Source organism: Apium graveolens, chromosome 6, assembly GCF_009905375.1.
Source record: "Apium graveolens cultivar Ventura chromosome 6, ASM990537v1, whole genome shotgun sequence".
NCBI lineage: Eukaryota > Viridiplantae > Streptophyta > Magnoliopsida > Apiales > Apiaceae > Apium > Apium graveolens.
This window is the reverse complement of record NC_133652.1, coordinates 12,020,552-12,045,327: the sequence shown is the minus strand read 5'-3', so window position 1 is coordinate 12,045,327 and position 24,776 is coordinate 12,020,552. Positions and strand designations below refer to the sequence as shown.

At 36.9% G+C, this 24,776-nt stretch overlaps 4 protein-coding genes and 1 pseudogene across 4 annotated transcripts; 4 read left to right on the top strand and 1 right to left on the bottom strand.

Annotated features, from left to right (window-relative positions):
• The first annotated feature begins 15,171 nt into the window (after positions 1-15,171).
• Positions 15,172-18,179, top strand: LOC141664588 (galactoside 2-alpha-L-fucosyltransferase-like; annotated as a pseudogene).
• Positions 18,180-18,529: 350 nt separating this feature from the next.
• Positions 18,530-20,302, top strand: LOC141666549 (uncharacterized). The gene has a single exon (XM_074472606.1). It carries the CDS (start codon positions 18,754-18,756, stop codon positions 20,170-20,172), a length of 1,419 nt encoding a protein of 472 aa, XP_074328707.1. The 5' UTR covers positions 18,530-18,753; the 3' UTR covers positions 20,173-20,302.
• A 263-nt stretch (positions 20,303-20,565) lies between these two features.
• Positions 20,566-22,424, top strand: LOC141666547 (methyltransferase FGSG_00040). Its single transcript, XM_074472605.1, has one exon. The coding sequence runs from the start codon at positions 20,688-20,690 to the stop codon at positions 22,284-22,286; it is 1,599 nt and encodes a 532-aa protein (XP_074328706.1). The 5' UTR covers positions 20,566-20,687; the 3' UTR covers positions 22,287-22,424.
• Positions 22,425-22,569: 145 nt separating this feature from the next.
• Positions 22,570-23,533, top strand: LOC141666550 (photosynthetic NDH subunit of lumenal location 2, chloroplastic). Its single transcript, XM_074472607.1, has 2 exons — positions 22,570-23,146; positions 23,230-23,533. The coding sequence occupies exons 1-2, from the start codon at positions 22,655-22,657 to the stop codon at positions 23,326-23,328; spliced, it is 591 nt and encodes a 196-aa protein (XP_074328708.1). The 5' UTR covers positions 22,570-22,654; the 3' UTR covers positions 23,329-23,533.
• Positions 23,534-23,545: 12 nt separating this feature from the next.
• Positions 23,546-24,776, bottom strand: LOC141666551 (casparian strip membrane protein 1-like). Its single transcript, XM_074472608.1, has 3 exons — positions 24,546-24,776; positions 24,295-24,418; positions 23,546-24,184 (listed from the first exon to the last, which is right to left on the bottom strand). The coding sequence occupies exons 1-3, from the start codon at positions 24,761-24,763 to the stop codon at positions 23,966-23,968; spliced, it is 561 nt and encodes a 186-aa protein (XP_074328709.1). The 5' UTR covers positions 24,764-24,776; the 3' UTR covers positions 23,546-23,965.

Sequence of the window (24,776 nt, the reverse complement as noted above, 5' to 3'; positions counted from 1 at the left end):
AGAATTTAGCATATAACTTCTTTTTCCTTAAAATCTCCAAAGTTGTTCTCAATTGTTCCGCATGATCCCCTTCCGCCTTTGAATAAATCAAAATATCGTCTATAAACACAATGACGAACTTGTCCAAATATTCCTTGAAAATTCTATTCATCAGGTCCATAAACGATGCCGGGGCATTGGTCAATCCAAAAGACATCACTAAAAATTCGTAATGTCCATACCTTGTTCTGAAAGCTGTCTTCGGTATATCTTCTGGCTAATTTTCAGTTAATGATATCCCGATCTTAAATCAATCTTGGAGAAGTACTTGGCTCCCTTCAATTGTTCAAATAGATCGTCAATTCTGGGTAACGGATACTTGTTCTTGATTGTAAGCTTGTTGAGCTCCCTATAGTCGATGCACAGTCTCATGCTTCCATCTTTCTTCTTGACAAATAATACCGGTGCACCCCACGGGGACACACTGGGTCTGATTACTCCTTTCTCTAACAGCTCTTGCAATTACTTCGCTAGCTCTTTCATCTCAACGGGCGCCATTCTATACAGGGCCTTGGATACCGGTTCTGTTCCAGGTGCTAAGTCGATTGCAAACTTAATTTCTCTAACTGGAGGAAGTCCTGGTAACTCGTCGGGAAACACGTCTGGAAATTCATTCACTACTGGAATATCTTCAAGTTTCACTGGCTCCTGACTCCTATCAATCACATATGCCATGAAATGCTCGCATCCTTGTCGTAGTAACTTCTTGGCTTGAATCATCGTTAAGAACTTTTTTACTTGTTTCTGGCCCTTGAACGTTACTATTCTTTCGTCTGGCATTTTCACCATTACCTTCTTATCTCGACAATCTATCTGGGCATCGTACTTAGATAACCAATTCATTCCTAAGATAACGTCAAATTCTTCTAACTTAAATGGTATCAAATCTACACAAAACTTTCTACCAGAAATCTCAATCTCACAATTCCCACAAACTTGATTAACAGATACTCATTCTTGATTTGTCAATTCCACAGTCATTATTTCATTTAAATACTCAACTGGACAACTTAACTTACTAACAAAATCTTATGAAATAAACGATCGAGTTGCTCCCGAATCTATTAATACTTTGGCACATAAAGAATTCACATTAAGCGTACCTGCCACGACATCCGTATCCTGGATAGCATCCTTCACAGACATGTCAAAAACTCTAGCCCTTGGAGTCTCATTCACTGCTGGGGTAGACCCCATAATCCTCAATGCATTACTGACTGGGGCTGGTGTCTTGCAATCCCTGGCTATATGTCCTGGTTTCCCGCATTTAAAGCACGTAAATCCAATGGCTGGAACCTTCACTGCTGGATTCCGGATAGGCTGATCCTTATTTACTGGCTCTCTTGCTGGCTGATTTCGGCACTCCCTTGAATAGTGCCCTTTCTGATTGCACTTGAAACAAACTACATTCAACTTATCAAAAACTCCCCCATGCTTCTTCCCTCATACTTGACAATCTGGAAAAGCTAATCTCAACTGATTTGGTTGATTCGCATTAACTGGACGGTTGCCCTGACTTCCGTCGCCTGCATTTTGTCTCTTGAAATTAAAATTTCTTCCTGGCTGAAACTTGCCCTTCTTAAAATTTGGAAATTTTCCTCGTTGTGACTGACCTTCATTCCCTTCAAATTTTCTTTTCTTGCTTTCTTTCTCCATTTGTGACATCTCACTCTCTGTCTCTGCGATCATAGCCTTCTGTACAACTCCTGCATAGGTATCCAATTCAAAAATGGCTACCTTCCCTCTGATCCATGATTTCAAACCTTGCTGGAATCTTTTAGCTTTCTTCCTGTCAGTATCCACATACGACGACATATACTTTGACAATTCCTCAAACTTACTCTCATAATCTGTCACCGACATGTTTCCTTGCTTTAGTTCTAAAAACTTCAACTCCATCTGATCCTGGACAAACTGAGGAAAATATTTTTCTAAAAACAATTCCTTAAACCTCTCCCAAGTAATAACATCTATACCTTCCAATGTCTTCACCATCTCCCACCAATAGGTGGCCTCATTCTTCAAATAGTAACTTGCAAACTCAACCTTTTGTTCGTCCTTTACTTTTACTAAGGCAAATGCCTTCTCTATCTCCTTTAACCAAACATTTACTTCAATCGGTTCTAGGGAACCCTTGAATTCTGGTGGGTTTACTTCCTGAAAAGTTTTGAAAGTTACCTGGGGATTGGTTTGTCTTTGTTGTTGTTGTGCCAGGCGAACTGTTTGTTGGGCCAAGATTTGAAGAATCTGGGCTATTGCTGGGTCTATAGGTCCTGGGTTTGCATTCCGGTTTGTATCATCTTGGTTGTTATTATTGTTGTTGTTGGTTTCTTCATTCTGGGTGTTGGTGCGGGTATTTCTTCTGGGAGGCATTTTCTTTAAAGAATCAAACAACTTATTTAGCTTTTAAATCAAATTCTTTGCATAAAAGAAAAGTTTTGGGTAGTACAAGCGTAAAGACGCTTCAGAAGTAAAAGCAAAAGGGTACAGCAACCTACTCACTAGTCACCATAGCTAGTCTATAAATACAACTCAAAAGTCTACTGATACACACTACACACTACTATACATAATACATAACCATCACAATACTGCTCAGCATCTCTGGATCTCTAACTCATGGCAAGTCTGGACCTCCAATCTCCTCAAGCTCCTCTAGAACCCACTTAGCCCACTCCACTAGGAAATCAGGGATGATGTCCTCATGTGTAGCCTCAGCAATCGTCACTGCAGCTGCTCTACGAAATGCCTGGAGCCTCTCTCTGAGTCGCCTCTCACCACTCCCAACCTCTATGGTACGCATAATATGTAGTAACTCCTGAATCTGACCCTGTAGGAATCGCTGCTCCATAAGGCAAGCCTCAAACTGATGATATGGGATAGGATAGGAACAGAACTAGAAAGGTACTCCTGTAACTGAGTGCCTAGTAAAGCCTGAATCAGCAGGTGGGGGTCCTCTGATAGGTGGCCTCATGCCTGGAGGTGGAACAGCCTGCAATGGTAGGGGCTGCAACACAGGTGAAGGTAGTATAGCTAACACTGGTGGAACAACAGGACGTGGATCCGAAAACGGTACTCCAACTGAAGGCTCTGAGTGATCAGCTGATACGGGGATAAAAGAGTCGGCCATCGCTGCTATCTGAAATCATATCGCAATATAAGAATCTCGAACCATGACGCGAATTACACTAATACCTGTTATACCATAGCACTCAACCTCTCGACGTTCTATCTTTCTATTCTTTACTTCTAATCCTAACCCTCTACCCATTCCCGTCAATCTAGGCTTGTGTCAGTGACTTATAACCTGTAGCTCTAATACCAAACCTGTGGCGCCCTCCAAACCCGGGTCAGAAGTTTGGGGTCCACACACACACACCTTATTAACAACCTGCTTATAACAATGATAAAGATAATAATAATGATATGCAGTGACCCTACTTACCAATTACCTCGGACCGCAACAGGTTAAAGTATGCACACAAGCCAACCACACTTACTTATATTACAAACGTTCAAACCCCAACTATCCAAACTCAGAACTGAGTATTTAACATTATTACAAACTTTTACAAACTCAAATTACTCCCAAAAGAAGCCCACTAGCTCAACTCGATCAACCTGAACCCCTAGCTCTCGCGCTGGACTGGGGATCCTCGGTACCAACCGGTTCCTTCTTAACTGGAAAAGAACATAAACAACATTACACAAATGAGCTAACTAGCTCAGCAAGTCACAATGACAAAACTGAGAATAATGATCATCAGGTAAATATGGTTATGATAATAAGTGAACAATGGATTATGATTTAGAATTGGATATCATATTTTCATTTAAAAAAAACCAAGGTTAGGCTGCTGATCAGTCACGCACTAACCCCGAGCAAAACACACGACACTGCTCTAACTACTAGATCCAAGGCACACATTGACCTAACTTGACCATTATATGGTCTGACCACGAATCTGGTCCACAATTTTATAAAAACAATCCAATTCTACCATAATAACAGAATCAGTAGTAATAAACAATAAACAATCATTAACAACATTGGACGTTTAATAATGAAAATGGTTTTAATCTATATAAAGATCAATATGGCATTTCCAAAGCTTGGCTGCTAGGTAGTGAAAGAATTGGATAACAAAAGAATCAGTGTTTCAGGGTTTCAAGGATTTGGTCTTTCAAAGCATAAGATACAATGGTTTGAGTGTGTAAGCAATCTGGTTCAGTGTTTGATAATTAGTTTGTATGTATTTGTGGAGTAGTATCGTATATTTGAGGTTCGTATTTGGGGATACAACAATCAATGGTTTAGAAAGAATCAGGTTTACAACTCAAGATCAATAACTGGAATCAGGGTTTAGGGTTCAGTGCTTTAAAGCACTTGCAATATAAAACAGGACTATCAATCACTATAATATCTCGAGAAAGTTCAGAACACTTGCCTGGTACTAGCTTACTACACTGCACTTGCTCTCAATCACCACTGTCTTACTCCTTGACTATCTGTTTTCCTTTCCTATGCCTTGCCTCTTCTGCTCACATATCATAAGCATCTATCAATATTTAACTCATACGATTCTATTCGACACATACTTCTATCTACCCTTCGTTTCCCCCAAATCCGATTAACGGATTGAAAGTTACGCAATAAACAAGTAAACATCGAATATATAGACCGACAGTTAACCAACAAGTCACATATAACACATAACACGTCACATAATCAATGATATATCATTTTTAAAGAAGTCTCGGGTCATAAATAGGCTTTCGGATATTTAAAATGATTTTTAAAACATTTTTCGGAATTAAAACGGATCGTTGAATCAATTTCGAAGTGGTAAACAGGGTTCCGTTGGCCAATTCTGGCTTCAAAACAATTTCATAATGAGCTGACTTGGTAAGTCTATCCACTATAACCCAAATGGCATCATGATTAGCCCTTGTCCTTGGTAATCCAACTGTGAAATCCATGGCAATATGTTCCCACTTCCACTCTGGAATCTCCAATGGTTGTAGCAATCCACTTGGTCTTTGATGTTCGGCTTTAACTCTCTGACATGTATAACATCTACTAACCCATTCCGCAATTTCCCTCTTCATATCTGACCACCAATAATTTTCCTTTAAATCTCTGTACATTTTGGTACTTCCTGGATGGATTGAATACCTTGAATTATGTGCTTCTTGTAAAATTTCATTCTTCAGCTCCGTCACTGGTGGAATCCAAATTCTTGAAGAAAACCTAAGAATACCTTGATCATCCTTCTGCGTGCACAATTCCTCACCTACCAAACGATTTACATCTTGATCCATTACATCTTCCTGACACTTCTTTATTTTCTCTAGCAACTCTGGCTGAAAAGTCATACTGTACACTTTTGCTTCATTAGGCCTGCAAACTTTAATCTCAAATTCCAGTTTCTGAAATTCCTTATATATCTCTTGAGGTACTAATAACATATTTAAGTTTTCCTTCCGACTCAACGCGTCTGCTACAACGTTCGCTTTACCAGGATGATAATTAATCGAGCAGTCGTAATCCTTGATCAATTTCTAACCATCTCCTTTGCCTCATATTGAGCTCCTTCTGTGTGAATATGTACTTTAAGCTTTTGTGATCCGTGTAAATCTCGCACTTTTCTCCATACAGATAATGTCTCCAAATTTTCAAAGCAAAAACTATGGCTGCTAGCTCCAAATCATGAGTAGGATATTTCTGTTCGTGTGGTTTCAATTGCCTTGATTCATACGCAATCACCTTATCGTGTTGCATTAGAACGCATCCTAGTCCTTTATGAGAAGCATCGCTATAAATTACAAAATTCCCTTGATCGTCTGGAAGTGACAAAACAGGTGCTGTGATTAATCGTTGCTTCAATTTCTGAAAACTTTCTTCGCACTTGTCATTCCATATAAACTTTTCATTCTTCCGTGTAAGCTTTGTCAATGATATTGCAATCCTTGAAAATTTTTGAACGAATCGACGATAATATCCCGCTAATCCCAAGAAACTTCTTACCTCGGTGGGTGTTCTCGGTCCTTCCCAGTTTGTAATTGCCTCGATCTTTGCAGGGTCCACTTTGATCCCTTCATTACTGACTATGTGTCCTAAGAACTGAACTTCCTGTAGCCAAAACTCACACTTCGAGAATTTAGCATATAACTTCTTTTTCCTTAAAATCTCCAAAGTTGTTCTCAATTGTTCCGCATGATCCCCTTCCGCCTTTGAATAAATCAAAATATCGTCTATAAACACAATGACGAACTTGTCCAAGTATTCCTTGAAAATTCTATTCATCAGGTCCATAAACGATGCCGGGGCATTGGTCAATCCAAAAGACATCACTAAAAATTCGTAATGTCCATACCTTGTTCTGAAAGCTGTCTTCGGTATATCTTCTGGCTAATTTTCAGTTAATGATATCCCGATCTTAAATCAATCTTGGAGAAGTACTTGGCTCCCTTCAATTGGTCAAATAGATCGTCAATTCTGGGTAACGGATACTTGTACTTGATTGTAAGCTTGTTGAGCTCCCTATAGTCGATGCACAGTCTCATGCTTCCATCTTTCTTCTTGACAAATAATACCGGTGCACCCCACGGGGACACACTGGGTCTGATTACTCCTTACTCTAACAGCTCTTGCAATTACTTCGCTAGCTCTTTCATCTCAACGGGCGCAATTCTATACAGGGCCTTGGATACCGGTTCTGTTCCAGGTGCTAAGTCGATTGCAAACTTAATTTCTCTATCTGGAGGAAGTCCTGGTAACTCGTCGGGAAACACGTCTGGAAATTCATTCACTACTGGAATATCTTCAAGTTTCGCTGGCTCCTGACTCCTATCAATCACATATGCCATGAAATGCTCGCATCCTTGTCGTAGTAACTTCTTGGCTTGAATCATCGTTAAGAACTTTTTTACTTGTTTCTGGCCCTTGAACGTTACTATTCTTTCGTCTGGCATTTTCACCATTACCTTCTTATCTCGACAATCTATCTGGGCATCGTACTTAGATAACCAATTCATTCCTAAGATAACGTCAAATTCTTCTAACTTAAATGGTATCAAATCTACACAAAACTTTCTACCAGAAATCTCAATCTCACAATTCCCACAAACTTGATTAACAGATACTCATTCTTGATTTGTCAATTCCACAGTCATTATTTCATTTAAATACTCAACTGGACAACTTAACTTACTAACAAAATCTTGTGAAATAAACGATCGAGTTGCTCCCGAATCTATTAATACTTTGGCACATAAAGAATTCACATTAAGCGTACCTGCCACGACATCCGTATCCTGGATAGCATCCTTCACAGACATGTCAAAAACTCTAGCCCTTGGAGTCTCATTCACTGCTGGGGTAGACCCCATAATCCTCAATGCATTACTGACTGGGGCTGGTGTCTTGCAATCCCTGGCTATATGTCCTGGTTTCCCGCATTTAAAGCACGTAAATCCAATGGCTGGAACCTTCACTGCTGGATTCCGGATAGGCTGATCCTTATTTACTGGCTCTCTTGCTCGCTGATTCCGGCACTCCCTTGAATAGTGCCCTTTCTGATTGCACTTGAAACAAACTACATTCAACTTATCAAAAACTCCCCCATGCTTCTTCCCTCATACTTGACAATCTGGAAAAGCTAATCTCAACTGATTTGGCTGATTCGCATTAACTGGACGGTTGCCCTGACTTCCGTCGCCTGCATTTTGTCTCTTGAAATTAAAATTTCTTCCTGGCTGAAACTTGCCCTTCTTAAAATTTGGAAATTTTCCTCGTTGTGACTGACCTTCATTCCCTTCAAATTTTCTTTTCTTGCTTTCTTTCTCCATTTGTGACATCTCACTCTCTGTCTCTGCGATCATAGCCTTCTGTACAACTCCTGCATAGGTATCCAATTCAAAAATGGCTACCTTCCCTCTGATCCATGATTTCAAACCTTGCTGGAATCTTTTAGCTTTCTTCCTGTCAGTATCCATATACGACGACATATACTTTGATAATTCCTCAAACTTACTCTCATAATCTGTCACCGACATGTTTCCTTGCTTTAGTTCTAAAAACTTCAACTCCATCTGATCCTGGACAAACTGAGGAAAATATTTTTCTAAAAACAATTCCTTAAACCTCTCCCAAGTAATAACATCTATACCTTCCAATGTCTTCACCATCTCCCACCAATAGGTGGCCTCATTCTTCAAATAGTAACTTGCAAACTCAACCTTTTGTTCGTCCTTTACTTTTACTAAGGCAAATGCCTTCTCTATCTCCTTTAACCAAACATTTACTTCAATCGGTTCTAGGGAACCCTTGAATTCTGGTGGGTTTACTTCCTGAAAAGTTTTGAAAGTTACCTGGGGATTGGTTTGTCTTTGTTGTTGTTGTGCCAGGCGAACTGTTTGTTGGGCCAAGATTTGAAGAATCTGGGCTATTGCTGGGTCTATAGGTCCTGGGTTTGCATTCCGGTTTGTATCATCTTGGTTGTTATTATTGTTGTTGTTGGTTTCTTCATTCTGGGTGTTGGTACGGGTATTTCTTCTGGGAGGCATTTTCTGTAAAGAATCAAACAACTTATTTAGCTTTTAAATCAAATTCTTTGCATAAAAGAAAAGTTTTGGGTAGTACAAGCGTAAAGACGCTTCAGAAGTAAAAGCAAAAGGGTACAGCAACCTACTCACTAGTCACCATAGCTAGTCTATAAATACAACTCAAAAGTCTACTGATACACACTACACACTACTATACATAATACATAACCATCACAATACTGCTCAGCATCTCTGGATCTCTAACTCATGGCAAGTCTGGACCTCCAATCTCCTCAAGCTCCTCTAGAACCCACTTAGCCCACTCCACTAGGAAATCAGGGATGATGTCCTCATGTGTAGCCTCAGCAATCGTCACTGCAGCTGCTCTACGAAACACCTGGAGCCTCTCTCTCAGTCGCCTCTCACCACTCCCAACCTCTATGGTACGCATAATATGTAGTAACTCCTGAATCTGACCCTGTAGGAATCGCTGCTCCATAAGGCAAGCCTCAAACTGATGATATGGGATAGGATAAGAAGAGAACTAGAAAGGTACTCCTGTAACTGAGTGACTAGTAAAGCCTGAATCAGCAGGTGGGGGTCCTCTGATAGGTGGCCTCATGCCTGGAGGTGGAATAGCCTGCAATGGTAGGGGCTGCAACACAGGTGAAGGTAGTATAGCCAACACTGGTGGAACAACAGGACGTGGATCCGAAAATGGTACTCCAACTGAAGGCTCTGAGTGATCAGCTGATACGGGGATAAAAGAGTCGGCCATCGCTGCTATCTGAAATCATATCGCAATATAAGAATCTCGAACCATGACGCGAATTACACTAATACCTGTTATACCATAGCACTCAACCTCTCGACGTTCTATCTTTCTATTCTTTACTTCTAATCCTAACCCTCTACCCATTCCCGTCAATCTAGGCTTGTGTCAGTGACTTATAACCTGTAGCTCTAATACCAAACCTGTGGCGCCCTCCAAACCCGGGTCAGAAGTTTGGGGTCCACACACACACACCTTATTAACAACCTGCTTATAACAATGATAAAGATAATAATAATGATATGCAGTGACCCTACTTACCAATTACCTCGGACCGCAACAGGTTAAAGTATGCACACAAGCCAACCACACTTACTTATATTACAAACGTTCAAACCCCAACTATCCAAACTCAGAACTGAGTATTTAACATTATTACAAACTTTTACAAACTCAAATTACTCCCAAAAGAAGCCCACTAGCTCAACTCGATCAACCTGAACCCCTAGCTCTCGCGCTGGACTGGGGATCCTCGGTACCAACTGGTTCCTTCTTAACTGGAAAAGAACATAAACAACATTACACAAATGAGCTAACTAGCTCAGCAAGTCACAATGACAAAACTGAGAATAATGATCATCAGGTAAATATGGTTATGATAATAAGTGAACAATGGATTATGATTTAGAATTGGATATCATATTTTCATTTAAAAAAAACCAAGGTTAGGCTGCTGATCAGTCACGCACTAACCCCGAGCAAAACACACGACACTGCTCTAACTACTAGATCCAAGGCACACATTGACCTAACTTGACCATTATATGGTCTGACCACGAATCTGGTCCATAATTTTATAAAAACAATCCAATTCTACCATAATAACAGAATCAGTAGTAATAAACAATAAACAATCATTAACAACATTGGACGTTTAATAATGAAAATGGTTTTAATCTACATAAAGATCAATATGGCATTTCCAAAGCTTGGCTGCTAGGTAGTGAAAGAATTGGATAACAAAAGAATCAGTGTTTCAGGGTTTCAAGGATTTGGTCTTTCAAAGCATAAGATACAATGGTTTGAGTGTGTAAGCAATCTGGTTCAGTGTTTGATAATTAGTTTGTATGTATTTGTGGAGTAGTATCGTATATTTGAGGTTCGTATTTGGGGATACAACAATCAATGGTTTAGAAAGAATCAGGTTTACAACTCAAGATCAATAACTGGAATCAGGGTTTAGGGTTCAGTGCTTTAAAGCACTTGCAATATAAAACAGGACTATCAATCACTATAATATCTCGAGAAGGTTCAGAACACTTGCCTGGTACTAGCTTACTACACTGCACTTGCTCTCAATCACCACTGTCTTACTCCTTGACTATCTGTTTTCCTTTCCTACGCCTTGCCTCTTCTGCTCACATATCATAAGCATCTATCAATATTTAACTCATACGATTCTATTTGACACATACTTCTATCTACCCTTCGTTTCACCCAAATCCGATTAACGGATTGAAAGTTACGCAATAAACAAGTAAACATCGAATATATAGACCGACAGTTAACCAACAAGTCACATATAACACATAACACGTCACATAATCAATGATATATCATTTTTAAAGAAGTCTCGGCTCATAAATAGGCTTTCGGATATTTAAAATGATTTTTAAAACATTTTTCGGAATTAAAACGGATCGTTGAATCAATTTCGAAGTAGTAAACAGGGTTCGGTTGGCCAATTCTGGCTTCAAAACAATTTCATAATAATTATCTAGCCTTGAAAACAATTTAAAATAATATTTTAAAGCTCGAAACTATTTTTCGGAATTTTTTAAATCATTTTTAAATAATTAAATCTAATTAAATAATTAATTAAAATCAATTAATAATTAATTAAATCAATTAATCAATTAATTTTCGAATTAATTGACTAATTAATCAATTAAAAATTAACTGAAATTAATTAACTAATTAAATCAGATTTATTTTTGAATTAAATATAATTTTTGGAATTAAAATAATAATTTTTGGAATTTTCAGAAATTAAAATCGAATTTTTATAATAAAAATAATTGGAAAATATGATTTTTGAATATTTTTAAAACAAGAAGCCAAAATTTGCAAGTTCTGGAAACCTCAGGGACCTAACTGTTTCTTCCCCAAAAGATAAGGTACTAAATTGTAATTTTACAGGGGGGTCGCCGAAAAAGTACTGTCTCGCCGGAGAAGACGATCCCAGCGTCCTCACCCCACCAACACCTCCATATACGATCTACACATCACCAGGAACTTATTCATGCAATCAAAACACATCAATCATCCCTGTTATGGCCGAAAATGACCAAGAACATTGCCGGTGTCCGGCGAACATCGAAAATCTTCAAAACACAACTCCCTTCGATTCACTAATCTTCTGCTAACGAGCTATATACCAATCGATTTCAAATTTTATAAGGAAAATAATCCACTATTAATCAACAGCTAATAACCCCTAAATCAAAAAGCCCCAAATTTCAATTGAAAATATTCATACGGGTTATATACCCTAATTTTAAAATTCGAGAATTAAACCCACTTTTGAGCATGTTATTGAACTCCAAATCAGACATATGACATATGAAAATCACCAGGAAAATAAGATCTACAACATGCAAGCATCAAATCATACAAACAATCATCCGAACAAAAATTCATATTTTTAATAAAATTAATTCGAAAATAAATAATTTTTCAGAAAATAAACCTTGATTTCTGCAGTGATTTGGAACACAGAATTTGATAGAACACCTCAAGACCTTCATTTTGAGTACTCGAGCTTTTCAAACGGACTCCGGTAACACCTCCGATTGTTGGTTTGATTCTCAGAAAGGTTTATGAATATATGAATGTTCTCTGAAAATTTATATAATTACTAACTGCAAATGATTTTTGATACGAAATAAAATATGGTATAGGCTATTTATAATTATGGAAAATTAGTATCACGTTGGATCATTCCGGTATACGGTATAGGCTATTTATAATTCCGGAAAATTATCTGTATTTTCGTTTATTGAATTTTATCATATTTAAATTTAAAATATAATATTTTTTAATTATCTATATTAATAATTAATAAGCGAAACTATTTTTAATTGTAAAAATTAAATAATCCGGATCACCAAAATCTTCTTTTTAATAAAATTTTGATACCTATTTTTATCTCGTGGTAATTATCTTTATTTTTAAATTTTCTCTTTTTTATTCTGTATTCATGTATTAAAACTATTAATTTATGTAATTTATAATTTAAATTTGAATTGTATTTAAAAAAATATTACTTATAAGTTATGATTTACAAACACATTATTAACTTATAATAAATTTATATGTAAAATTATCCAAACGCCTAAATTACTTGTAAGTTACAATATTCATATCACTTATACGACATTTTTCAACTTTAAATTATAAGTTACATATTTTAAGAAACCCCAAACGGGCCCTATAAGTATTTGCTTGATTGATTATGATTTGACTGGGGAGGAATTAGTGAGAGTTCACATTTTTTCAACTTTACCATACGTATTAGGAAAAGTTTATTTGTCAGTTTTAAATTTATATACAAGTTTAATTTATTTTATTTCCAATACAAATTTGACTTCATGTAAAACTAAGATACATTGTTAGGAGAGCGGGATCATGTGTTCCCTAAGTGTCCTCTCCATTCTTATTAATTAGTTGCATTTACGTGTTCTCTTCATGTCTCGTCTCAGTTCTTTGATCACGTGAAATGTAAAAAACTGACTAATAGAATAATATGAAATATATTAGGCGACTAGAAAGAGTGGATCCGCACTCTTGTTAGGAACCATCAAATGCATGAAAAAAATCCATATTAACAAAGATTCTAGTGAAAGTTAAAACTTCAAATATTAGAGATTTTTAAATTTAATTCGACGCGGATGCTTCAAATACCCGTCGAACAAGTTGTTAGCCATAACAATATATTTAGACAATCAACACTCAATGATCTAAGATTAGAGTTGAACAAATTGATCCAAATCAATTCTCACAACAAGTTTACTTCACATCTTTTCATAACAAGCCAAATTCTAATATATAAGATTTATATTCACCGAAAAATTATTGAAACACAACTACCAATACTCGCAACAAGTCTACTTAACATTTTTTCAACATAAATCAAAGCTGAATATACAAAACGTACAATAATCAAAAAGTTATGCGAACATGACTACCTCCAACTCCAAGGCAAGACAGTGCTAAACTTATCGAATGAGAAAGACACGGCCATTTACAATTGGTATCAGATTAGTTTGGCTTCTTAGATCTTCCTCAGTCAAAATTTCATCTTCTTTTTGCGGTGTCCACATAACTCAGACAGATTTTATATCTTCTTCCGGTACACGTAGAAGTGTTTGCAACACAATGAAGGAATCGACGTACTCTCCTTCCATTTCCCTGTTAACTGGAATCTGGTATTTACCACTAGCAAGCACACAAATTGTAGCAAATGTATATTCATTGTCAATGCCTCTCTTAGCATTAACCATACCAGCCTTTTTATATTTTACACCGTCTACATTCTCAAATGTCTTCTCGTCTTTGACAAATTTGTCGAATTTGTATAAAATTCTTGAAAATCCTTGATTAAGCTCTCCATTGTGTCATACTTTTCGAATAGATAGGAGTAATAATTGGAAGAAAAATTATCGTGTTGAGTAAGAGCTCTCACCGTCTCTTTTAATACGCAGTTGAGACCTTCTAAGGTGGATGTATCTGCAACTTCAGCTATTTTGTTGAGCTTCCTTTGCAACACTCTTTGCCTGTCCAAAACTCCAGCCTTTGATTAAGCAAGGCAAGAAAGAAAAATGGACATATAAGATGCATTACATTCAAAATTGTAACTATAGCCTCGTTTGTTTCGTCAACTTTTATAATTACCAAAATTAGTTAATTTTGGCAACTAATTAATGATTTTATATTAAATAGCTACGGTGATTATGGTGGAGCTTGTTAACTATCTTTCCCCTGTTTTATGGTAACTACAAAAATCATAAAACTTGAAGTTCCCTTATCTAGTTTAAAATATAGCTTAAAATACAATAAACCAAACAGTAACCCATTTTGAATCCAATGAACTTTAAATTACGTAGACGGGTTATATAGAAACAAACGAGGGCTATATATGACGCTTAACTTTTTGCATACACTTTAATCTATTTGACCAGATAGTTATATATATATTATTATTAAATCTTAATTTTTTTTTATAAATATCCGATCAAAACACAAAATAAAGTATACTGAAAATAATAAAAATAGAGGGAGTAATTTTTATCAAACCTGAAAAATGAGCATAGTTCCCGTGGATCGGCCAAATCCCCTGTTGCCACATAACTAATAAACAAAATTATCGGAAAAAATGCACAAATTGCTTCTATAAATACACCTACACAGTCAATTTCTTTGTGAAAAAAGCAATGACTGTGACAATAGCAAGAACATGAATTGTCGTAATTTCTCTCTTGTTTGTAGCCTTCTTTCTGAATGTCACAATATATGCACTCTGTGCAATTGGTATCACAGGTACAAGTCTTGTTAGCGCTCGACTCATAGAAATAAGAATGACCATCATCATCATCAGTAGATGAAGTAGATGAATATGATGAGCCGCCCATACTCCCGTATGAAGAAGCCAGTGCAGAATTTGAGGTGTATAATAAGGCGGCCATAGTTATAAAACTAAAGGTTATCCCATATGATAATAAGGATACCAAGATTCTATGAACAACATTACGACGATGACCAGGTACAAAAACCAACACTATCAATAACATTACGACGATGACACGGGGGTACAAGAACCAACACTATCAATAACATTATAACGATGACACGGGGTTGTACAAGAACTAACATTAGGATTCGTCTCAGCCGAAAAAAGACCATCTACATGAGGATAATAATTAAATTTAAGAAAATCTTTTTCGTGTTGTCGTAAACTACAATGAGTAGTGAGGATTGCATGCGAATGGGACGTACTTAGCAGCCTTGAAGAAAAATGATAAAAATGATTATACTTAAGGGATGAGGAGGGGATAATTAAAGATACTAATTGTTGTTTAGGAGAAGAGGGTAAGGCCAAAACCTTGGAATGATACTTCCATCCCATAATCGTACCTGCGGCTGAGTTGATAATTGTGGCCATCATGACTATTGCGATCACAAAGATTAACGATGATAATCCTCTGTAATTATTCACTTGTGTGCCCTCATATTTATGTATTAAAGGCCTAGGGTTGGCTTTGAGAATCCATAACCCATAGTCAAACTTGAATTATAGTAATTTGTTAATTGTAATCCTTTTCAAATAATTTTTAATGATTAAAAATTTAATTATTCCCCATCTCCAAACAAGACTATTTTTTTTAAACCAAGACTATTAATGATATCAAATAATAATATAAGATCTCGCGTGTATATATATGTGCTCATAAATTAAAAATCGCCAAGTATATGACACATTATTTGATAATTTTTTTGAAAAATCTTGTACTACTCATTTTTTAAATAATTCAGTAACTACTAATATAATCCTAGGTTGGATTTACATAACCTAGGATTTTCCATTCTGCAAATGTTCAATCCAATCAGGTGAATTTATAAACTAGTACATATATTTTCCATCTATATTTTATATTTGGAAAATCATTAATTTTTGCCTACTCATTTTACATGAAATTGATATGTTGCCCGGTGTATTATATACTAGCAATTCTACTTACCCAAAAACATTCCCAAAATGATACGTGTCATTTTTCTAATTCGTAAAATTAATATACGAGGGGCCCCATTTCATTTATAAGTGAACATCCAATAGCACGTTGACAACTTATTATTCAGAAACGGTTTTGGAACCGTTTTTGGGACTCTAGTATTTATCATTATATATTCACTTAATGAAGAAAAAAGTGATATAAATAGATAGCTAATTAAGGAAAACTATTACGAGTGATGAAATGAGAACCAATTGTAAATATTTTGAATGTTACAATTAAGGATTCAAAGATTTTGAAATTGTAAGGATTCAAAATTATTATGAGTGATGGTATGAGAAAGTTTGGTATTGATTTTGTATTTAGAAAAGTACGTTTGTCAGCATTCTGAATTTAGGTAACATGGCATGTGAAAGATGAACTGTGAAATGTGAGATCTCTTAGGAAATGGTATGCAGATTGCAAAAATGGGTTTAAAGTGCTTAAAAAATTGTTTGTTTGGCTGTAATGCAGACTTTATTAGGCCTTTTTTAGTTAATTTAGGCCTCTAGAAATTGCAAATTTGAAAGTTTATACCAGATTCCTTTAAGCTTTAGACACTTCTCTGAACTGAGAGAGATGGAGTTTTATCGCTTTACTTTGCATTGGTCAGACTGCTTGGTGGACTTCTTGCTCCTGGTTTTGATGAGAACTCATGTTTAAGCAGGTATCACTCTGTCTCTTATCGTACAATGTCACGGTACATGCTTTCTTCCTTTTTTCTTTCCAGACTGAGAAGTTTATGAGGCTCTGCAAAGACAACGTGGTCCGCATACTAAAACCAATAACAAAACATTGAAACAAATCAAGGCTGGCAAGACTGTTGTAGCTTCTACAGAATGTGATTATGTTGTATGGATATCTTTTAGCGGCTTAGTAACAGAATGCTGAGTCTAGCTTCAGCTTCTTCGTATGCTCTTTTAACAGATCAGCTCCTGCTTGTTGACATAGGGAAAGCATGGCTGATCTCCTTTGTGAGCCATTCCTAGACATGTCATGGCTACTGCCTCTGGATTTCCCTATTTTGTACCAATTTGAGATCTTTAATCAAAAAAATTCCAAGTGCTATGGAAAGATGCTGAAGAATAATAAAAATAACAAAAGAGTCAAAGCTTTGTTTCTCCATCTACTTCATGATATCAGGACAATGACAAGATGTTCTTCTGTGATGAAGAACAAACTTTCCTGAAATGAGTCCCTTGGTTGTTAACAAAAACTAACTATTTTGTCCCGTCACTCTTTCTCATACCATCTTACGAGAAAGAACTGAGCAACTTGTTTCCTGAAAAAGAAACTGTTTTCCACCATTTAGGCCGGTACCTCTTCCATCCAACAGATCAAGTGTGGGGTCTAATAAGTAGGTAATATTAAGCGTATTTAGCCAAGGCAGATGAGTGGATTGGCATCCAGCCTCCAGGTATAAGAGTTTTTGATACTGGTAAAGGACCATTTCCACATGTTATGGATCAGATATTAGCTTGCACGCTGAAGGCTAAATTACTTCCTGATCTCGTTGTGAAAGAATCACAACTGCACTAAGAAATTAAAGATCAAAAGCAGTTTTAGTAACCTCGCTAAATTATGGATACTATGAGCATACCAACAGACTGCAAAGAAAAACCACAATCACAAGGTATGAGCAGAAATGTTTCTCCTGAGCTCGACAGATGGATAGTCACTAGCTCCTGGTCAACATTTGGCTATTTGGCTCAAGGTCTTGCAGGTTCAAAGGCGTAGATTCTATAGAATCCTGAAAATCAATCTGCTCCTGATCAACCTTGTCGTCAAGCAGTGTAAATGGAACCATGCTTTCATGCTCCTCCATTCTGTAATTGCGAGGCAAAAACAGGAATAGACACAGGTTTAGCTGTACCTCGTGTTAGACATTATGAGGATATGAGTTAGGGGCTTAAATTGGCCGAACCAGATAACAATTTGCAGTAGAGCATCTGCAGTAGCGAGCTCTCACTGTATGTTATATTATGTTCTCATTGTTTTCGCAGGATTCTTAATTTTCCATTCTTTAAGGAATGAAAGCATCAGCCTATAATTTACTCGTCCGGAAAAAAAACTTTTGTCAAACTAGCTCCTGAATTCATAATGCTCTTTATCTGAAGGCAAGAACAGATCTTCTTTCGGCATTATTTTGTTAAAGATTGTTCTTTGCTTTATCGAAACAATTTTATACTGCCTAATACTCCAAGAAAGCGTTAATTAGTAGTACTAAATAGGTGGTTACTAAAGAATAAAGATTGTGTTCCAGTAATCCTATAGTGAAACTTGTAGATGAAAATAAGAATCTTTATTATGTTATCTCTGTTGTTCACATTTACAACCACACATATTCCTCTACTCCTTTTGTTGCTTTCTCTTAAAAGATTTTGCTCTTTAGTTCTTGTCTGCCTTATTATTTAATTTTCTTGAAATCTTTAAGTAGTATTCAGAAGAAGAATTTGCAAATTGCATTGTCTTTATGAATGTACTTGTACGTGTCATCATTTCATTGGTCATTAACTACTCAAATCCAAGCTGATAGTTCTTGCAATCTTGAGTGATATCACAATAGCCATGGAAACTGCACTAGCAGCTTTAATCACCAACTTAAGTGCATCATCTTCTGTCATCAAAAGGCATCATCTTTATCCCTGTTACACCTCTTTCAACTCACAAAAATCCCCGAAATTTTATTGTAGATACAGAAAATCTACATCTTTTCTCACCAGCTGCTCCATAAAACCAGATACTAATAAAGACAATGTAACTGATCCAAGTTCAATTGATGATCCTAGTGTAAATTCCAAGATACAAAGTTCACCAGTACCCTCTTCAAGCCAAGGTCTTTCCTCAGCTAATTCATCGTTTTCGAGAGGTTTAGTGTTTGATTTAGGCCAAAAGAGTGCTTGGGATAGTGCTGAAGTAGGGTCCCCTGTAGTGAGAAGGTTTTTAAGTGATGAAGAAGAAAGATGGTATATGTGGTACCATGGGAGTTCAGGTAAGATTTCGGGTTCAGATTGTATTGGATTGGCGGTTTCGAGCAATGGGATTCATTGGGAGAGAGGTGGAGGAGCTGTTCAGTCTAGTGTTGATGTTGGTTTGGTGATGAATTGTAGTAAAGATTGGTGGGCATTTGATACTCAGGGTATTAGGCCCGGTGAGGTTGTGGTTATGTCGAGTTCGAAGATTAGAGCAAATAGTGCTGTTTATTGGCTTTACTATACTGGATTTAGTTCTGAAGAGGCTGAGGTATCGGATGCTTTACTGAAATTTAGATTAGAACATCCAGAGAGATTGCGTATTTGTTTTGGTGAGGTTAATGAAAATGGTGAAATTGGCAAGATTTTCAAGTCATTGCCAGGTTTGGCGATGAGTCAAGATGGTAGGCATTGGGCTAGAATTGAAGGGGAACATCACAGTGGGGCTTTGTTTGATGTAGGCTCAGATGGGGATTGGGATTCTCTGTTCATTGGATCTCCGCAAGTGGTGTTTCACAAGAGTGGTGATCTTAGGATGTATTATCATTCATTTGATCTGAAGAAAGGGCATTTTGCTGTAGGGATGGCGAGATCACGAGACGGGATGAGGTGGGTGAAGTTAGGGAAGATAATTGGAGGGGGAGGGAGTGGCTGTTTTAATGAACTTGGAGCGGTGAATGCCCAGGTTGTGAAAAATAAGAAAGATGGAACATATGTGATGGCTTATGAAGGTGTTGCTGCAGATGGGAAGAGGAGTATTGGACTCGCAGTTTCTACGGATGGTTTGAAGGATTGGAGGATTCAAGATAGTCCAGTGCTGAAATGGAGTGAAGAAGATGGATGGGACAATAAAGGAGTTGGATCACCGTGTCTCGTTGAAATGGATGGCGAAAAAGATGAATGGAAGTTGTACTACAGAGGAATTGGCAATGCAGGGCAAATCGGAATTGGAATGGCAGTGTCCTCAGGAAGTGACATTACAAGTTTTAAAAGATGTCAAGGCTTTCATTTGTAATGGAGATGTGTTCCAACTAAATGTTTAACTTGAAACGAGTATCAATATAGAGCATTGTTTGTTTGTGCAACAACAAGAATCTGAACCAAAAATTACAACTGTGAGATGAGAAACCTTACATCTTGATAAAGGCCTAATCTTTCTTTAAAGTGTTTTAAAATTGCAGTTCAACATTTCAAGGTGTCTTATTTATTATTTGTATTGTTTTTAGTATCAATCTTTTTGTCGGAGATACGTTCGTATATGAATTGTATCGAAACACAATGCCAGAGGAAAACAGGACATGACATAGGTGTCCTATTTGAGTATGAAAAAAATAAGTCAAAAAAATGCAATTAGCTCTCCACTTTTTACCGGACTATAATTTAGCAACCGTTACTAAAATAAACAATTAAGAGGAACATTAAACATGACCGTTACATTCTCAAAATTTCAAAAATTCTTACCCCCATAAATTTAACTTATCCAAACTAAATTCACACCACCATTGAAAATTCACCAAATCCAATTCAAAAATGGAAACTGAAGAAGATGAGAAAATGCAAATATTAAGATCTAAAGCAACAGATCTTCTACTCAGAGAAGAATGGAGAGAATCTATAAAAGTCTACTCTCAATTTATCTCGCTTTGTCACTACCACATTTCAAATGCTCCACAAATCGATACTGACCGTGTTTCGAGGCTTAAGAAATCAATGTGTTTGGCCTACTCAAATCAAGCTGAGGCCCGGTTTCGTTTACGAGATTTTAACCAAGGTTTGAAAGATTGTGATGAGGCCTTGAAAATTGAAAATGCCCATTTCAAGACTTTGTTGTGTAAAGGTAAGATCTTGATTAATCTTGATAGGTATGATCTTGCTTTACAGTGTTTCAAGATTGCAGTTCTTGATCCTCAGGCTAGTGTTAATTGTGAAATGCTAAATGGGTTTTTAGAGAAATGTAAAAAGATGGAATCTTTATCAAGAACTGGGGGTTTTGATTTTTCTGATTGGATACTTTCGGGTTTTCGAGGCAAGTTGCCTGAACTAGCAGAGTACATTGGTCCGGTTGAAATCAAGAAATCTGAGATTAGTGGGCGTGGTTTGTTTGCTACAAAGAATCTTGATAGTGGGAGTTTGTTGTTGGTTACAAAAGCTGTTGCTGTTGAGAGAGGTATATTGCCTCAATCCGATATCGATAACTCGGGGCAATTAGTAATGTGGAAGAATTTAGTTGATAAAGTTGTTGATTCAGCTGGAAAATGTAACAGAACTTATCATGTAATATGTAAGTTGTCGAACGGTGAAGAAGAGGAAAGTCTCGAGGTTCCTGATATAGATTTGTTTAGGCGTGATGCAGATGAGAGTTTGTTTTCGAATGAAAAGGTTGATAAGGGTAGATTACTGAACATATTGGATGTTAATTCTTTAATTGAAGATATGATTTCTACTAAAGTTTTGGGTAAAAGTAGTAACGATTACTATGGAGTTGGATTGTGGGTACTTTCTTCGTTTATAAATCATTGTTGTTATCCTAATGCCAAGAGATTCCACATTGGTGATTATGTGATTGTTCATGTTTCTAGAGATGTTAAAGCAGGAGAAGAGCTGACATTTGGGTATTTTGATGTGTTTTCGCCATTGTGCAACCGTAAAAAAATGGCCTCGAGTTGGGGATTTGATTGTAATTGTAAGAGATGCAAGTTTGAGGAAGGGATATGTAGTAAGCAAGAGATGAAAGAAATGGAAATAGGGATCGAAAGAGGCTTAGATTTAGGAGGTGTAGTTTATAAATTGGAGGAATGTATGAGAAGATGGATGGTAAGAGGAAGAGCAAAAGGCCATCTAAGGGCCTCATTTTGGATGGCCTATTCAGAAGTTTTCGGGTCAGAGAAGTTGATGAGGAAATGGGGAAGGCGAATTCCGGCTATGGAGACATTGGTGGAAAGTATTGTGGATGGAGTAGGGAGTGATGCGAGAATTTTGAAGGTGTTTATGGAGGGGATCAAAAGAAATGGCGGTAGCGGTGGAGTGGTGGAGATGGAGAAAGCAATGAAATTAGGAAGAGGGGTGTATGGAAAGGTAATGAAGAAACAAGCCATGAAGTCTATACTTGAGCTTATTACACAAAGTTGAAGCTATTATTCCTGATAACTTGTTGGTTGTTTTTTATGTTCTTGTCTTTACATTTCATAGTAACCATTGATTGTTCAAGTTTTTCTTGAGCAGAGTACTAATTGTCTGATAATTTTAACAGTATGGGTTTGAAGTTTATTTTTTGATGTTCAGTTCTGGTTTTTAGTTTTGTAAATTTCTCTTTTTAATATTCACCCTAAAAGATACAAGAGTTTAAAGGATAAAAGAATAAAATAAAATACTCAACCATGAAGATAATGAATTTGCCAAGTCACTAAAAGCAAAGGTCCATGTTGGCCTAACAGGCAAGATATATTTTCCCTGCATTCAATCTATGCTGCTACATTAACAATCCTTCACTACACCAGATGATGGCAACCTTAAATAACTTCAATCATGCCAAAATCACTGCACCAACACTTCACCGCCACCTTCGTCGCCTGCATTCCCCAACGTTAATACAAGCTACAATCCCAGGCGATGAAAACACGACACAAAAACGACGAAAATTCATGACATCATTGGTAGCAACATCAATTGTTGTAGGTGGACTAAATAATGTAGCAGCTCCAGTAGCACTAGCTGAGAATTGGGGCACGAGGTCATTTCTAAGAGAACGTTTCTTTGAGCCAGGACTATCACCAGAGGATGCAGTTGCAAGAATTCGACAAACTGCTCAAGGACTGCATAGTATTAGGAACATGTTGGAAACATTGTCATGGAGGTATGTGTTGTTTTATATTAGGCTAAAAGCTGCTTATCTTTCTCAGGACATGACCAATGCAATGACTCTGGTGCCACAAAATCAGAAAAGTTCTTATGTTAAAACTGCGAATGAGTTGGTGGATAACTTGTCTGAGGTATGTGCAACCTTACAATCTGTACTTTTTGTATTTTGGTAAGTGGATTAGAGTAAAGATTAACTGGTGATTTATTTTTTCAGTTTGATAAGCATGTCCGAACACCAAGAATATACGAATCTTACTTATACTACGAGAAGACATTGAAGTCGATAGATGAACTTGTGGCATTACTAGCATAGGTTTGATTACATAAAACATATTTGTATCTCAAGATCTTGCTAAGAACATAGATATTTTGAAACCCTTAATTTACATGTCTGGCAAATTTATGAGATTCGATTGGTTAACAACTCAACATCTTATATATTTATTGTAAAGAAAAGAAACGAAGATATCCTTGTTTGACATATTGCATATTTAGTTCAAATCTTGAGTTTGTGATTGAATGAAGTTTAAGTTGTGTACTTACCTGTTATGCTAGTTGTGTTTCGTTTGGTTTATCGTCTATAATGAAAGATTTCTAGTTTAATACTTCTATAAAGACAGGATTTGTTGTGGAAATGCAACATTTCATATAGATTAATCAGAAATCAACACCAGGCAGTGTACAAGACACTGTAACATTCAACATTGGTATGTACATGTATTACATGTATTGTTACCTTCTCGTAAACTCGTATAAGCTAATGCAGTGACTTGAACTATTAGACAAACACACAAGAGACTCGAACACAATCATCAAAACAACTATGGAGCACTAAGCACCCAAACAAACTGAGCAGAAATGGATGTCATGACAGTTAGATGCTGTAGACAGCACCTTCCCCTTCCCCGTATTTAGACACTTACAGATATGGTCTTTCAGAGAAGGCGATTTTAGTGTTGTCGTGACAGTGCGGTGGCTTGAATGATAACCAGCAACATAAGAATGACAACTGCACCAAAAGAACCGATCAACGATCCAGAAGCTTGGTGGCAAAAATCATTGAATTGCTGACACACCGCAGGCCAGTTAGCCGAACCACTCCCTGTATGTGCCAGATACAAAATAGATGTTGTTGCAGAAGCTGCAGAAGTAAGTAGTCCCAGCATTACCTAGAAATGTCACAAAAAATTAAAATTAATTTCCTGGAATCATCGTCAAGATATATAAAGGTGGGTTAATTAGGCATATTAAGAAACATCAACCAGTGACTTATAGGTACCGAATCCATAATAATCAAGAAGATCCTGCTTTTTTCTGCTCTGCTTCTGGCAATGGTCAAAATTGATAGTGGAATAGAAAAGGCAAAATATCCGCAAACTAGTGCATTCACCAGAACAAAAAACCTGCATAGAGTTCATTTTGTTGCAGATTTTTTGAAATAACTAGCAGGTAGATTGCAACTGCAGACTGCAGTAGTACAATGACAAGGGACAATTAAACACCAATGGCGGTAATAACTAATAAACTTACGCGAAAGTTGGAAAATCATCGTACTGAGCATCGAATTTCAAGAACCGTGTAAAAAATGGGAGTTCTTGCTCGCTTATAGCCATGGCCACAGAACTTCCTAAAGTTGCACCGAGTGCAATAACTCGAAAAATGAGGTCTAATATTGAAATGCCTCTGTTGTTCCGAGGGGGAGAAATCTTAGCAGCTTCAACAGCTTCATACTTTGATGCATTCATCATATTAAAATAAGCT